This window comes from Chrysochloris asiatica, unplaced genomic scaffold (genome assembly GCF_000296735.1).
Source record: "Chrysochloris asiatica unplaced genomic scaffold, ChrAsi1.0 scaffold00055, whole genome shotgun sequence".
Taxonomy (NCBI): domain Eukaryota; kingdom Metazoa; phylum Chordata; class Mammalia; order Afrosoricida; family Chrysochloridae; genus Chrysochloris; species Chrysochloris asiatica.
The window spans coordinates 1,952,660-1,967,136 of record NW_006408573.1 but is presented as its reverse complement, the minus strand read 5'-3'; the positions used below and the strand labels follow the sequence as shown (position 1 = coordinate 1,967,136).

Sequence of the window (14,477 nt, the reverse complement as noted above, 5' to 3'; positions counted from 1 at the left end):
AGATTGACTGCCACTGTTGGAAAACAAAGTTTTTTTAACCATAAGATTGTTAAGCTTATCCCTCAAATTTAATTTGCCTAAAACTATTACTTATGAAGAGCCTCTGCATTCTTACAAATATTTGACCTAGCTGCTTCCCAGGATCCTAATAGCGGGCAAGTCAGTTCTACCTCATTAACACCCCTAAAGGACAGAGTAGACCTGCCCCTGGGAGTTTCCAAGGTTATCATTTGTATGGACACAATCTTTCTTCCGCTGAGCGGCTGTTGGGGTCAAACTGCTGATCTTTTGACAAACAGCCAAGTGCTTAAGCACTGTTCCACTAGGGCATCTCCTTCTCTCCGGCTGGCTGGCTGTGTGCTGTGCAGTCAGTTCCGACTCATGGTGACCCTGTTTCCGAGGCTGTAAATCTTTATAGGAGCAGAAAGCCTCCTTTTTCTCCCCACTGAGCACCTGGTGCATTCCATTTGCTGACCGCGTGATTAGCAAGCCAATGCTTAACCCACTAAGCCATCAGGACTCCTGCTTTCTCTACTAAATGGTGTAAAATACTATTTTATAATAGCTTACTCTGAAAAATCAAGAGGTTTGATAACAGTCATCATCTTGTTTGTAGCTAAGATTGAAAAGTCAGGAGGGGCTGTACTCCTGGTGAATAAAGTATATGAGATGTTCACTGGAGCATCATAAGCTTTCATATCAGACTATACATAACATATAGCTCCACTGAAAGTTTTCCCTTCTGCAGTGTACCTGAGAAGGGAACCTGAGGTGTTCGGTTTCTGAATTGATTAGCATACCAGTAGCAAAGCTGGAGTCAAGAGTTTGTCAAGGCTTCCCGTAGAAATTCCTTTTTTCGGGTTTATTACTTGACTGTTTCAAATTATATAAGAGGAACTTGGCACACAAGTTGTTGAGCTGGATTACTTTTTTCAACATGAAATCTAATTTATTTCAGTTTGTTTTTAATCTAGGGATGGGCTAACTCTTCTCGGAGTTTTAGAAGATTTGCTCATAATTCTAAATCATATATGTGTTTTCTTTTTAAAAAGACAGAGAGGAAAGACACTGTATTTTCCAACTTAATTGTTCCTGGTATTTTCAAAATCCTTGTTGAAATTTTTGAGAAATGTATTTTTGCAACGCACTTAATTAGCGTGCTTAATGTATGTTTGCAAGTCATTTCACCATATGTCATGCCACATGTATGAACTGGTGCAGGGCTGTCAGAGCTTATCTGAGCACTGTGCAGCCATTGTTCTTTCTGTTAACATGCCATCATCCTGAAGACGTGATGATCTTGTCTTACTGCTGTGGAGCGGGCAAGAGAACCTTAGATGGCAGCCACTTCACCTCACAGTGCTCAGACAACTAACCCGGCATCTGTTCTTGAAAGCAACCTGAGGCCTGCCTCCACACGTGTGGATATCTACAACCCGCCACTTAGCAATGACTGCAGCTCACTCTTCTCTCCACCATCCGTGTCATAATCCTTACCATTTTTTCCTCAATTCCATCCTTACTCTTTTACCATATTTTCTCTATGTAAAATTATTGCATTAATTGTCAATTTGAGTTGGTTTGCATTGTGCATCTTCCTAAGACCAGACCACATTCATCACAATGCTTCTTTTAACTTTTATTTACCTTATAGCATTAATTCAGTACTTTATGATTAACAGAAAGTCATCTTTCTAATTGTTGTCCTCCAAAAATATGCAGCCATAATAGTTCTGTATAAAAAATTGCATGTTGTTAAGTGTTGTCAAGTCAGTTCCAACTCAGAGCAACCCTGTATAGGGTTACCAAGGCGTGACTGGCAGGTTTGAACCACCAACCTTGCAGTTGGTAAGCAGTCCAGTGTAAAGTCCCTAAAACGGACACTTAAAGACGAAACCCACTGCCATCGAGTTGATGGTGACTCATACCGACTCTAAAGGACAAAGTAGAACTGCTCCTTAGGATTTTGGAGCCTCTATATCAGTATGGGAACAGACAGCTTCTTCTTTCTGCTGTGGAAAACAGACACTTTAGAAAGGTGTTATTGAACAACACACATCTGGTCAATTGATTTCTGACAAAGTTACTAAGTTTCTTGATGGGGAAAGAAGACACTGTTCAGTAAATGATACTTGGAAAATTGGATTTCCACATATGGATAAGTGACAAGAACCATACCTCACACCATACACAAATAGTAATTTAAAATGTATTAAAGACCTAAAGGAGCAAAGGAAAACCATGAAATTCTTACAAGGACAAGCAGGAACAACTTGTCAGGCCTAGCTTTTAACAATGGAGTATCTGATTATAATAACAAAAGTACAAACAGTAAAAGACAAATAAATGAGACCTCATAAAAAATTTTTAAATTTTGTTCATCAAAAGACTTTACTTAAAAAATTAAAAGACAAGCTACCAAATGGGAGACTATCTTCAGAAACCATATATCCAATGAGAATCTAATAACCAAAATATATGTAAAACTTTGACAACAGAAAGACAAACAAACCAATCATAAAATGAATACACATTTTACTAAAAGTTACATGCAAATAGCCATCAGGCATATGAAAAGACAGTCAAGTGTCATTAGCCAGCAGACATGCAAATCAAAACTACAATGAGATAGCATTTTATTCCCATGAGGATTAAGATTAAAATAAAATAGCACCTGTTGCTGAGAAGGTGGGGAAATTGGAACACTTACCATTACTGGTGAAAATGCAAAGTGGTTCAGCCATTGTGGAAAACAATGGGGTGTTTCCTCCAAAAACTGAAAATAGAACTACCCAGCAATTCTACTACTAGGTATATTCCCAAAAGACTTAAAAGCAGAAACTAAACTAGAGACTTGTTACCAGTGTTCATTGTAGCACTATTCATAGCTAAAAGGTGGAACTAACCAAAATCCCCATCAGCAAATGAATGGATAAACACAATGTGATACATACATACAATGGAATACTACTTAGCCTGTAGAAGAAGTAAAGTCTTGATACATGCAGTATGGATGGAGCTTGAAGACAAGCTAAGTGAAATAAGCCAATCACGAAAGTATGTGAGTATAAACCTAATTTACATAAAAAGATAAGAAAAGGCAATTGTATAGAGTCCCAACATTTATTAGTGGTTATAAGGAGCTCTGGTAGCGTAGTGGTTACGAATCGGGCTGCGAACCTTAAGGTCAGCAGTTCGAAACTACCAGCTGTTACGTGGGAGAAAGATGAGGCTTTCTACTCCCGTAAGGATTTACACCCTCGGAAACCCTGTACAGGGTCGCTATGGGTCGGAACCGACTGGAAGGCACTCAACAACAACAACAACAAATGAGGGTTGGGGGTAGATAGGAAGGGGATAAGGAAGGTTAACTAAAGTAAAACTGATGCTGATTATAAGGCAGCCAGTTATTGTCATTACTGTCAGTAAGTTGTTACACTTATAAAAAGTTTAATAGGCAAAAGTTGTATGTGTTTACAACGGTGCACACCAAAAAATGCCAATGCTGAGGCTGCTTTTGTATAACCAAACCAAACACCTCATGAGATTTGATTCCTTTGTTTGGAGCTTTAAGATCATGGTTTCGTGAGACATGCCAGTTAATTGGCTAAAGAACCTGGTTAGTGCTTCTGTTCTGCCTCCTAGTTGTATAGTGCCTGGGACCTTAAAAACTAGCAAGTGGCCATCCAAGCTACAATAGTTGTTCTCTATTCACCTGGATCAACAGAGGAAGCAGAGTTGGGAATAGGAGGTGAATATGGAATGAGTGGCCAAATTTGCTTTCTCTTTTTGTTGGTCCAGTTGTCATTAGACCAGAAGAACTGAGTGGTGACAGGCTACCATTTCTGAATGTTTTGACAGAGGAAGGAGAGTCAGAAATAGGAGGAGAATACGGAATATGTGGCTCAATTTGCCTACATGAACAACTGCCTCTCTTTGTTGATCATCCAAAACAGGATAGTGATTACCTGGCTACCGTTACTCTTTGATAAGTTCCAGAGATGAATCCTGATCAGTAGAAAGAAAATGCAGAATAGAATTTCGAATACTCATTACTCTAAACTTTCTGGAATTACAGAGGGTAGATATTGTTAGGTTTCATTGAGTCAGTTACAACTCATAGTGACCTGTTGTACTGGTATATGGTTTGCTGTACATTTGTCTATATTCTTAACAACATTAATTATTAAAGGTATGCATGTTTTGCGTTAACCCAGAATGGATATACCACTGTAGGGTAAGCACTGGACTTCTAACTGTAAGGTTGGCAGTTCAAGCCCAGCAGCCACTCCTCAGAAACCCTCTACAGGATCATTATGAGTTGGAACCAACTTGACAGCAGTTACAAAAACAACACTAATGTAGTGTGACTTGTTATTTACAACCGTATTGGAACTGTTGCTTTCGAAGTGTGGTGTTGTAGGATCAGCACTGGACTGTGAACCACAAGGTTAGCAGTTCAAACCCATCAGCTGCTCCTCAGAAACCCTATGTAGGTTCACTATGAGTCAGAACTGACTTGACAACACTTACCAACAACAAGTATTATTGATGTTGCAGCTATGCCACTTTGGGGGAAATGTTGTTATTAAGTATTGTTGAGTCGACTCTGACTCATAGCAACCCTCTGCACAACAGAATGAAACATTGCCTGGTCCAGCATCATCCTCACAATTGCCGTTACCTACCCTTGAGCGCATTGCTGCTGCCACTGTGTCAGTCCATCTCGAAGTCCACTTTGCTAAGCATGATGTCCTTCAACAGGGACTGGTTCCTCCTGATAACATCTTCAAAGTATGAGAGAAGTTTTGCCATCCTGGCTTCTAAGGAGCATTTTGGCTATATGTCTTCCAACGTAGATTTGTTTGTTCTTCTGGCAGTCCTTTTGGTACTTTTTGTATTATATGGTACCTTTAGTATTCTTCTCCAGCACCATAACTCAAATGCATCAATTCTTCTCCAGTCTTTTTTTCTCATTCTCCAACTTTCATGTGCATATGAGGTAACTGAAAATACCATGGCTTGGGTCAGGCCAATACTAGTATATTACACTGCTACTTGTTAATATTTTTATCATTTTAATCTCCAAGAAGTTTTGGAAAATATTCATGAAAGCAGATGCTTTACCATGTAGGCCACTGAAAGTTTTAAAAATATACCAACTGGCCTTTACCTTACAAAGAAAATCAGTATTCATATCTGTCTGTTTCATTTCTGTGACCCTATGTCACTGAATAGGTTATTGGGCCTTAGTTCTTTGTTACTATTATTAAGTAAAAGCTATTATTCAAATATATCCGAATCTTCATGGAAGTATTAACATTTCTGAAAGCAAGAAAAATAAAATACCAGGGACGATTGAAGATAGAATAAAAGATTTGAAATTATTTAAATCATATGCTTTCCTTCCACATCAATCAGTGTCACTTACTATTGATTGGTTCAGCTGAGTATTCTGGGAAAAACAGTTAAATTATATTTTGCTTCTAAGTATGAAAAAAATAACTGAATATTTTCCTTAGACTTTATTTAAAATATATGTCTCTATTCATGTTAGTTTTTTTAGTAAGCAAAGTTAATACTGAAAGGAATAATATTAAGTGTACTGTTGACGATATGCTCAGAACTACTAGATAACATGTTTTAAGCACAGAATTATTGTAACATTGTACTAAGACTCTGTTAGTTGTCTTCACACAGAAGATAAACAAGTAGGAGATACTGGACAAGATCCAGGTTCTGTGTGAGGACAGCTAGCTGTCCAATGCCAAAATACAATGAACTTTCAAATATCAAAGAGGAAATCAAGTATTTCAAGTCCTCAGCTGGCATACAGATGTGTGGGCTTTGTAGTCCATTTTCTGGCTCCGATAGGACATGGTGACAATTTTCCCAGTATGTGTACGCTAGGTAAGTTTGGAAGTAAGATCACTTACTTTAAATAAGGAAATCTCTGAATTTAAAATTTTAGCACCATTTTTCTTAAAAATTAGGTCTAAAACCAAGCTTTGTAACTTTTCATATATTTTTTTAAATGAAAAACATGTTAGGGAACCTGTCTCTGTCAGGGAAATAAATGTGTGCTTTGAAAAATGAAAAAAAAAAAAAAAGTATTCGTTTAGATATATGATTAACCTTTAACAAGATCTTCCTGTTAAATTCTACATTTGCTTTAATCTCAGTAGGAAAAATACAAAATAGTATTGCAGCATATAGGGTTTCTATATACCCTGTGGATGTCAAATGATCTCTTACAGCTAAAGGCACATCTGCAACATATTTAAATGCCAGCACTGGGCATTATTAGTAAAATGCTAAGTCACTTTTTTGGAGGGGGCGAGGGGGAATATTTTGAAAAGTTTAAACTCGAAGAGGAAACTCCAATAAATGGTAATCTTAGGGTACCATCTGCTTTGAGAAAGTGGTGGGAAGATGAGTGGCTGCATGGCATAGTTTCCATGAGGGAGAAGTAGTACGGCTGTGCTCAGTGAAGAACCCTCACGTTTGGTAGTGGAGCCCTCGCTGTGCTAAAGGCCGATATGTCTCTCTGGACACCATTAAATGATTTTCCATCCGTATTGTCAGCCATTATAGAGGTAACACAATTATCAGTTTGGGGGATCTCTTCAAACTGAAAATCTGTGAATTTTTGAAAATTCAAAACTGATTCTTGACTGATTTTAAATAATAAATCTGTGCTCAGTGTGTAATAAGCTCAGCAACTGATGGGCAAGAATGCAAATGTTTTCTAGTTAACATGAAGTGAAAACTTGTGATTCCATCTTTGTTTTTCATAACTTGAATTTTTTCCTCTCTCTGTAATAAATTTTGAAGGTCAAACATTCGGGACAATGTAGAAATGATTAAGCTTCATAAACAACTAGTGGAGAAAAGTAACGCTCTTTCAGTAATGGAAGGAAAATTTATTCAGCTTCAAGAGGTACTGTGGTCAGTTATTTCATTATGATACATACATACACAAAATTCAAAACCAGCATATAAGTTGTCTGTTTTTAAAAAGTAGAATTGTCATAACACTAAAACGTAATTTTCTAATTGTTATTATTGAGTTTATGTAATTTGACTTTATAATATTTTTTAATTTATAATTTAATAAACAGCAATTTCTTGGATGTTTATTATTATTTGTTTCATTGTAAAATAATGAATACATTTATCATGAATTCTCTCATGCCAAGAAAGTCTATTTGTAACTCCTTTTATCTGAATTCATGCTCTGCACATAGTCGTGAGAGTTTGGTGGCTATATATGCATGTTTCTTCCATTCTAACCATTTGTAAAGTCTCTAAGGTAGACAAAGTTGTGGATAGCTCAGTAACCCTGTTCTGTTACTGTTTTCTTTGGGGAGGGCCTTTTTTGTTATTGTGTTGTTGTGTGTGTATCGGTCTCTACCACTGTCAGGAAATATTTGAATATCCATAATGTCAACTATTGGTGTATTTATTTAAGCACGAGCAATTCATGTTGGCAATATTTAAAACTTTTCTACCCCATGGTTATTTTAACAAGGACGATACCCCACCAGAATGTGCCTTCAGAAGACTCCTCCTATCTATTGGCACTGCATAATTAACACGGGTTCTGGAAATAATGAACTCCAAAACATTCCAGATGAGTAAAATTCACATTAAGCAGAAGTGTCTTTGAAGTACTGAGACAAGGAAAACAGTAAATTGATGCAAAGTATAGGGTCATCCAAAGACTAAAACTTACAAATTAGTTAAATATTTGAAAGCCTACTCTGAATAGAATTGTCATCTGCAGGAACCTCTTTAAATACAAAGTAATAACTACCTTCCATATAAATGTGAGAGTTTGTAGAAGAGTTAGAGTAACTAGAGAGATTGAAATTATAACACCATCTACAGATAGATAGAGGAGTCCTGGTGTGGTGCTGTAGAATAATCACTGGACTGCAAGGTCAGTTTGAACTGCAAGATTCGTGTTCAGTCCACCAGTCGCTCCTCAGAAACCTTGTACAGGTTGGAGCCAACTCAGCAGCACTTAACAACAACAACAACCAAGATAGATAAAAGAGGGAATTTTTTTTAATGCATATATTTGAAAGCCATGTCTAAAACAAGGAATTTAGAAATCCCACAAAAATGGTTTTACTGTCTCTTATCACTTTAACTTTTAAATTTGCATTTAACAATGATCCTAGGAATTTGTTTAAATACTATTGACAAGTGTCTCCTGTAGGCCAGGTACCTCTTTTGGGAATTAACATAGGGTAGACATTTGAGAAGGTCAGGCCAACAGTCTCAGTGAGTTCAGAAGCCTAGAGAGAGCTGATTAAAGATTAGTGTCTATAGCAATACAAAGATTAGAGAAAATTGGCCAAAAGTAGCTCAAAAGCCATCATTCTTTCAAATGAGTGAACAAGAGCTTGTTACTTTATTTTGCCCATGAAGCATTACATGGTATAGGCCATATAGTTATTGTGAAACTAATTTACTGTAATAAACTTCTAAGAATTTGCAAAACAAGCAAGTACTTTTTAAGCATATAAAACTGAATTCAGAGCATTGTCATAAATAGCCCATTTTGAAAGTTAAAAGTTTAACTATTTTACTAAATTGAAAAACTTAATTGTATCAAAATTAAAAGCTAACCATTCAAGGCTATTTATATGATATGGTGGCAAATTCTCTGTTTGAGTATCTGTAGTCAGCATTTATTTTTGACCCATGCAACAGCATTTTTAGACAGCATGTCTAGCCACTGTGACCACAGCAAAAAGGAAAAAAAATTATTTGCTGAAACTAGTTTACCAACTGGTCACTATCAACAAGTCAGAACTGGGAGTAAAGTATTGCCAAAAATGTTTTGTATTATGTGGGCTCTGCTAAGGTAGCCCTGTATTTGCTTCCTCCTGTTACATGTACGTCAAGAGTGTCTCTTAGACACAAGTAGTTTACATACATCATCTGTAATGTGCGGAATAAATTGTATAATTTAGTAACCATACTTTTATAATTGTAATTGTTTGTTTAAAGCATAATCCAAAGATGATTTTAAAAGATTCTCTCTCTTTTTTTTTTTTAATAGAAGCAAAGAACTCTCAGGATCAGCCATGATGCCTTGATGGCAAATGGAGACGAGCTAAATATGCAGCTTAAAGAACAGCGTTTAAAATGCTGCAATCTGGAGAAACAATTGCATTCCATCACATTCTCTGAAAAAAGAATAGAAGAGGTAAGCTCCCAAAGACTTTAGGTGTTTGTTGCATCAAAACAGCTCTGTGACTGATTTGTAAAAAGAAAATATATGTATTTAAAAATTATCTACATCTATGGAGTATTTCTCACGGTAAAATTTAACTATTATTATAGTGCATGCCTGGCAAATCAGTGCTTTAAAATACTTGCTAATGTCTTGAGAGTCCCTCTTTATCTGAGAGGTGAAGGACCCTTGAATAAAAAGAAAACATAAATTCTGAAACGGATGCAGATTATCTATGGAAGTCGGCTTTGTCAACTATAGCAGTCATTTGAGATACTAAAACACAATTACAGGAATATATCTATTACTGAGGAGAAGGATATTATGTTATACAACATCAGCAATTTGGGGGAATTGTCTAGAATTTTTTTTTTCTAAGAACTTGTTTGAAACTCATCTTCCTATTTACTAACTGCTCATAATTCCCTGCAAGCACCAACTTTCACTGTAGTCTGTACAAATATATTCTGTTATGATCTTGGGAGAATCTTTTACTTTACTTTCATGCCTCTTACTTTTACCAGAAGAAAAATTTGAGATGGAGATTAATTTTCAAAATATTATGGTCCCTGGGGAAAGGTTTTAACTACACTACTTGGGAACAAAACTTCAGTTCTGGAGTATAGTCAGTCATCTATATTTTGGTTATAAGATACACTTATTATCCTAAGTTTATTTCTAATAATATTTCTAAAAGGTATATAATTTTATTTATATTTTTCTTTATATATCAAGTTTGCTGTTGGCTATTTGTAAATTCCTAGCTAACAAGTATCTTCAGAGTAAATAGTGACTGAAGCAATTTGTTTGTACCAACAACCCCCAAATAGTTAATCCTTCTAATTATTCATGGTCCAATTAGAAATTAATGTGGAATGAATATAATGAGGGAATTCATGTGTGTGGGAGGAGTAAAAAATACAGTGTTTCCACGGACTTCACAGCAAACGTTTAATACAGTCTTTGAGTTCTGACACATGTTATCATAATGTAGTACATACGTTTCTGCTAAATTAAAACAGGAATATTAATTTCATGTTTATTTAACAACTTGGAAAAATCAATACTGAATTAAATACAGACAATATAAGTGACCTACTTAACAACAAAAATGCAGGGATCAAAATTAAAACATGTTAGCCTCCTCTCCTATTTTTTTACACCCATGTGATTTCTATAATAATCACCTAACATGTAATTTTGTCTTCGTTTTAGCTTCAGGATAGAATTAATGATTTAGAAAAGGAACGGGAACTTCTAAAGGAAAATTATGATAAACTCTGCAACAGGTAAAACATTGTCTCATGTGTTCTTTCATTCTGTTGTGTGAGTTCTGTTATATCAAAGCATTTAATGTCTGACTTTCTCATGTTGATAAACAGAAATATCTTAGCAGCAGCTACAAACAGGAAGAAATATATACACATACACACATACACAGGAGGGTAAGTCGAAAAGTATTGCTACAAAATCATAGAACCCTTTATTAACTAACAGTGTCAAAGGGGAAGGCACTGTTTCTCAACGTCTCCTCCATCTAGATCTCTATTCTTCTGATATGGGTGTTTCCATCTCTCTAACCCTTCCTTAAGCAGAAGTAGCAGGCCCAAGCATAACAACCAGTTGTGAGGATGGTGCAGGACTGGGCAGTGTTGCGTTGTATTGTGCACAGAGTCGCTATGATTTAGAACTCAATGGCACCTAACAACAGCAATCCTTCCCTGAAGAATTTCGTGCTCTTCAATTTACACCACATCAAAATGGGAGTTTGGGCATCCTCAAGGAACTCAAATCATGTTCTTTTAAAATGTTTTAGAAGTTTTGGTGACAAAACGAAATCTGAAGTGTCAAAATCAAGGCTGTAGGGTAGATAGGGTAAGGTTTCCCAAGAAAGTTCTCATAGGACTACCCTTGAAGAATGAGCAGGTGCATTGTATCATGATTGAAAAAAATTCCTCAGTGCAACTTTCTTGGTTTTTTTCTCATCAAAATTGTTTTCCATTCTCTAAAACTTATTCATAGTAAGCCCCCATGATCACCCTGTGATCTATCAAAATTGTTCCTTGGAAATATTTAAAAACAGATGCTGTAACCTTCTAGACTCCTGGTGTGGTGCTGTAGGATCTGCACTAGATTGCGAACCACAAGGTCAGCAATTCAAACCCACCAGTTGCTCCTTGGAAACTCTGGACAGGGTCGATATGAGGAGAAACTGACTTGACAGCCCTTAACAACAACAACATAACCTTCTGAGTTGATCTCTCTGCCTGGAATATAAGTGGCCCAGCAGATCCTTTGGAAAACCACTGTTTTGATTGGCTCTTGCTTTCTGGATTATATTGATAAATCCAGTAGTCATCCTGATTACAGTTCCTTCTATAAAATTGTTTTCATTAGCTTCAACCCTGTTTAAAAAACTGATAGAAAGATCATTTCTTAGAACTGACTGTTGTATAATGAATGTTTTTAATGTTGTTTTAAGGAGAACTGGTGGTGCTGTGGGATAAGTGTTGAGCTGCTAACCAAAAGGTCAGCTGTTCATATCCATCACCCGCTCTGCAGGAGAAAGATGAGGCTGTCTGCTCACATACGATTTACAGCCTTAGAAACTCTAAGGAACAGTTCTACTCTGTCCTATAAGGTCTCTATGAGTCTGAATCAGCATAATGGCAGTGGATTTAGGGTTTTTTAACGAGACTAAGACAAGTCTTAGCTCCATAGTCAACACTCATGGAAGCACCAGTCAAGAAGTCAAATATACATTGCATTAGGCAAATCTGCTGCACAAGAGCAAGAATATCAATCTGAGGGTCAAGATACTCCTGACACAAGGCATGGCATTATGTATTATCTGTCACCTCATAAGCTTGTGAAAGTTGGACAGTGAATAAGGAAAACCGTAGAAGAACTGATGTGTTAAATTTTGGTATTTGAGAAGAATATCGAAAGTATCATACACTGCCAAGAAGAAACAAATCTGTGAGATTTGAATGCTCCTTAAAAGCCAGGATGGTGAGACTTCATCTCCCATACTTTGGCTGCATTATCAGGAGGGACCAGTCCCTAGAGAAGGACATCATGCTTAGTAAAGTAGAGAGTCAGTGAAAAAGAGGAAGAACCCCATTGAGATGGAGTGGCATAGTGGTAGCAGCAGTAGGTGCAAGCTTAACAATTATGAGGATGGCACAGGACCAAGGCAGTGTTTCATTCTTTTGTGCATAGGGTAGCTTTGAGTCAGACCCTACTCAATGGTGCCTAACGAGACTGGTGTATTACTGAGAAAACTTGTGTGCAGCCATCCACTGATCAGAGGGACATGTATAATAAACATGTTTTGTTTGAAATAAACCCATGCATGTATGAACTGGAAGGCTAGTAGCAATACTTTTTGATTACCCTCATGTACATGTGTGTAATAACTGAAAGTAAGCTCTTTTTTTTAGGCATTTGTGATCAGCTCTTTAGCCTGAGCAATATTCTATCATTACTAAAACAACCATACCACTTTGTTTGCCAATAACATCAAGATGCTTAAGTCTTTGCCTGAAGTCATGCATGTTTACATGAAAGTAGATTTTAGTTATGGTAAATATTCAACAGTTTATCCTACTGGTCAGACACTGTTGTTGTTAAGTGTCATTGAATCGGTTACAACCCATAGTGACCCTGTATAGGATTTCCGATGAGTGACTGGTGAGCTTGAACCGCTGACCTTACAGTACAGTGCATTAACCCACAGCTCCACACTAGGGCTTTGGTGGTGGTGGTGATGTGCCGTGGAGTCGGTTCTGACTCATAGCAACCCTATATAGGGTTTCCGAGGCTGTAAATCTTTACGGGAGCAGAAAGCCTCATCTTTCTTCCATGAAATGCCTGGTAGTTTCCATCTGCTGACCTGATTCGTAACCACTACGCTACCAGAGACGGATCATCTGAGCTAAAGATACACCTTTAACCTTTTATTTGTATTTTTTCACTTTCTAATTTAAACGGAATATACCCAAAAAATGTGTGATAGGTTCTTATTTGGGTTGTAAAAAGCCACCTGCGTTCATGCTAAACATTCTTCCAGTGTGTTATATCATGTCTGTACCTTACCTACTAGGTTTCACCATCTTTGTACAGTGGAGCAAAATGATTGGGTCCTAGTTCTTTTCATAGGGCTACCAGTTACCAGTTTAGATGCAAGCTAAGAGAATATTTTGGATCATCCAGTAAAGGTAGACCAACTAAAAATATTTATGTGGGATTAGTCTTAGGCCCCCTTTACAGATCCTTGGGCCTCCAGTATTTTACGCTTTTTCCATCTCCCATCCCCAACAATCCTGATTGGTTTTTAATGAGAAGTATTTATTGCTGATTACTAGTATCTCCTGTTTTATATTTTGCTTGCTACGGAAAAATGTATCTATTTATATTGGCATGTAGTATTTAATAATTACATGTTTGAAAAAGTAAAATGTCAGTATATAGATCACACAGCACTCCATTTCACCCCCATATTTTATAGATGAGGGAATTGATACTCAGAAAAATTGAGAGACTTGAATAGAGTCACACCACATTGCCAAAACTTTAGTATAGAACTAGAGTCCAATTGCTTTGACTACAAAACTTGAATTTCCCCCTGTGTTTTACTGCTTCTCTAAATTAAGTACACTGGAAAATTATACGTGTGAAAGGGAAACATTCATACAGTGATGGGACAGTCAGGAGTTTTTCTCAATTTCTACTTATCTTCCGCCAGCTTGTAGTTTCACATAATTTAGAGCCGTTACTCCAAGAACATATGTGCCACTCCTCCACTATTTCTCAATTTTCTACTTCCTCCCACTTTGAGAATTCACTAAACGTACCTTCTTGGAATAAAATGAAAACAAACATCAAGCTTCTCTGGGAATAATTCTTAAATGGAGTTTTGAGAAAGATGTATTTTACTCATATTTACTTTATCAACTTAAACACTATCTTTCTATATTGGAAAATAAGAGTACAAATCTTACTTTGCAAGGTTGGTTTTTTTGTTTTTTTTTAAATTTAATATTTTATGTTGAAGTTGTTTTTTTTTCTTTCACATTAAAAACAGTTTATTATGCTATTTATATATTAAATTTTTTGTGAGGTGTATGGAAGTAAATCTGTGTCAAAATGTTTAATATCACTGAAATTCAAGACCTAGCAAGTATACATAATAACAAATAGAAATAGAAAAATTCTTAATATAATTTAA

The 14,477-nt window shown here is 36.5% G+C and overlaps 1 protein-coding gene across 1 annotated transcript in view; it reads left to right on the top strand.

Annotated features, from left to right (window-relative positions):
• RPGRIP1L (RPGRIP1-like) overlaps positions 1–14,477 on the top strand; it is a 198,812-nt gene that overhangs the window by 60,956 nt on the left and 123,379 nt on the right. Inside the window, exons 7-9 of the mRNA XM_006863520.1 lie at positions 6,835–6,940; positions 9,074–9,220; positions 10,463–10,536. Of these exons, the coding sequence (XP_006863582.1) occupies positions 6,835–6,940; positions 9,074–9,220; positions 10,463–10,536 (327 nt within the window). The remainder of the gene's footprint in view (positions 1–6,834; positions 6,941–9,073; positions 9,221–10,462; positions 10,537–14,477) is intronic.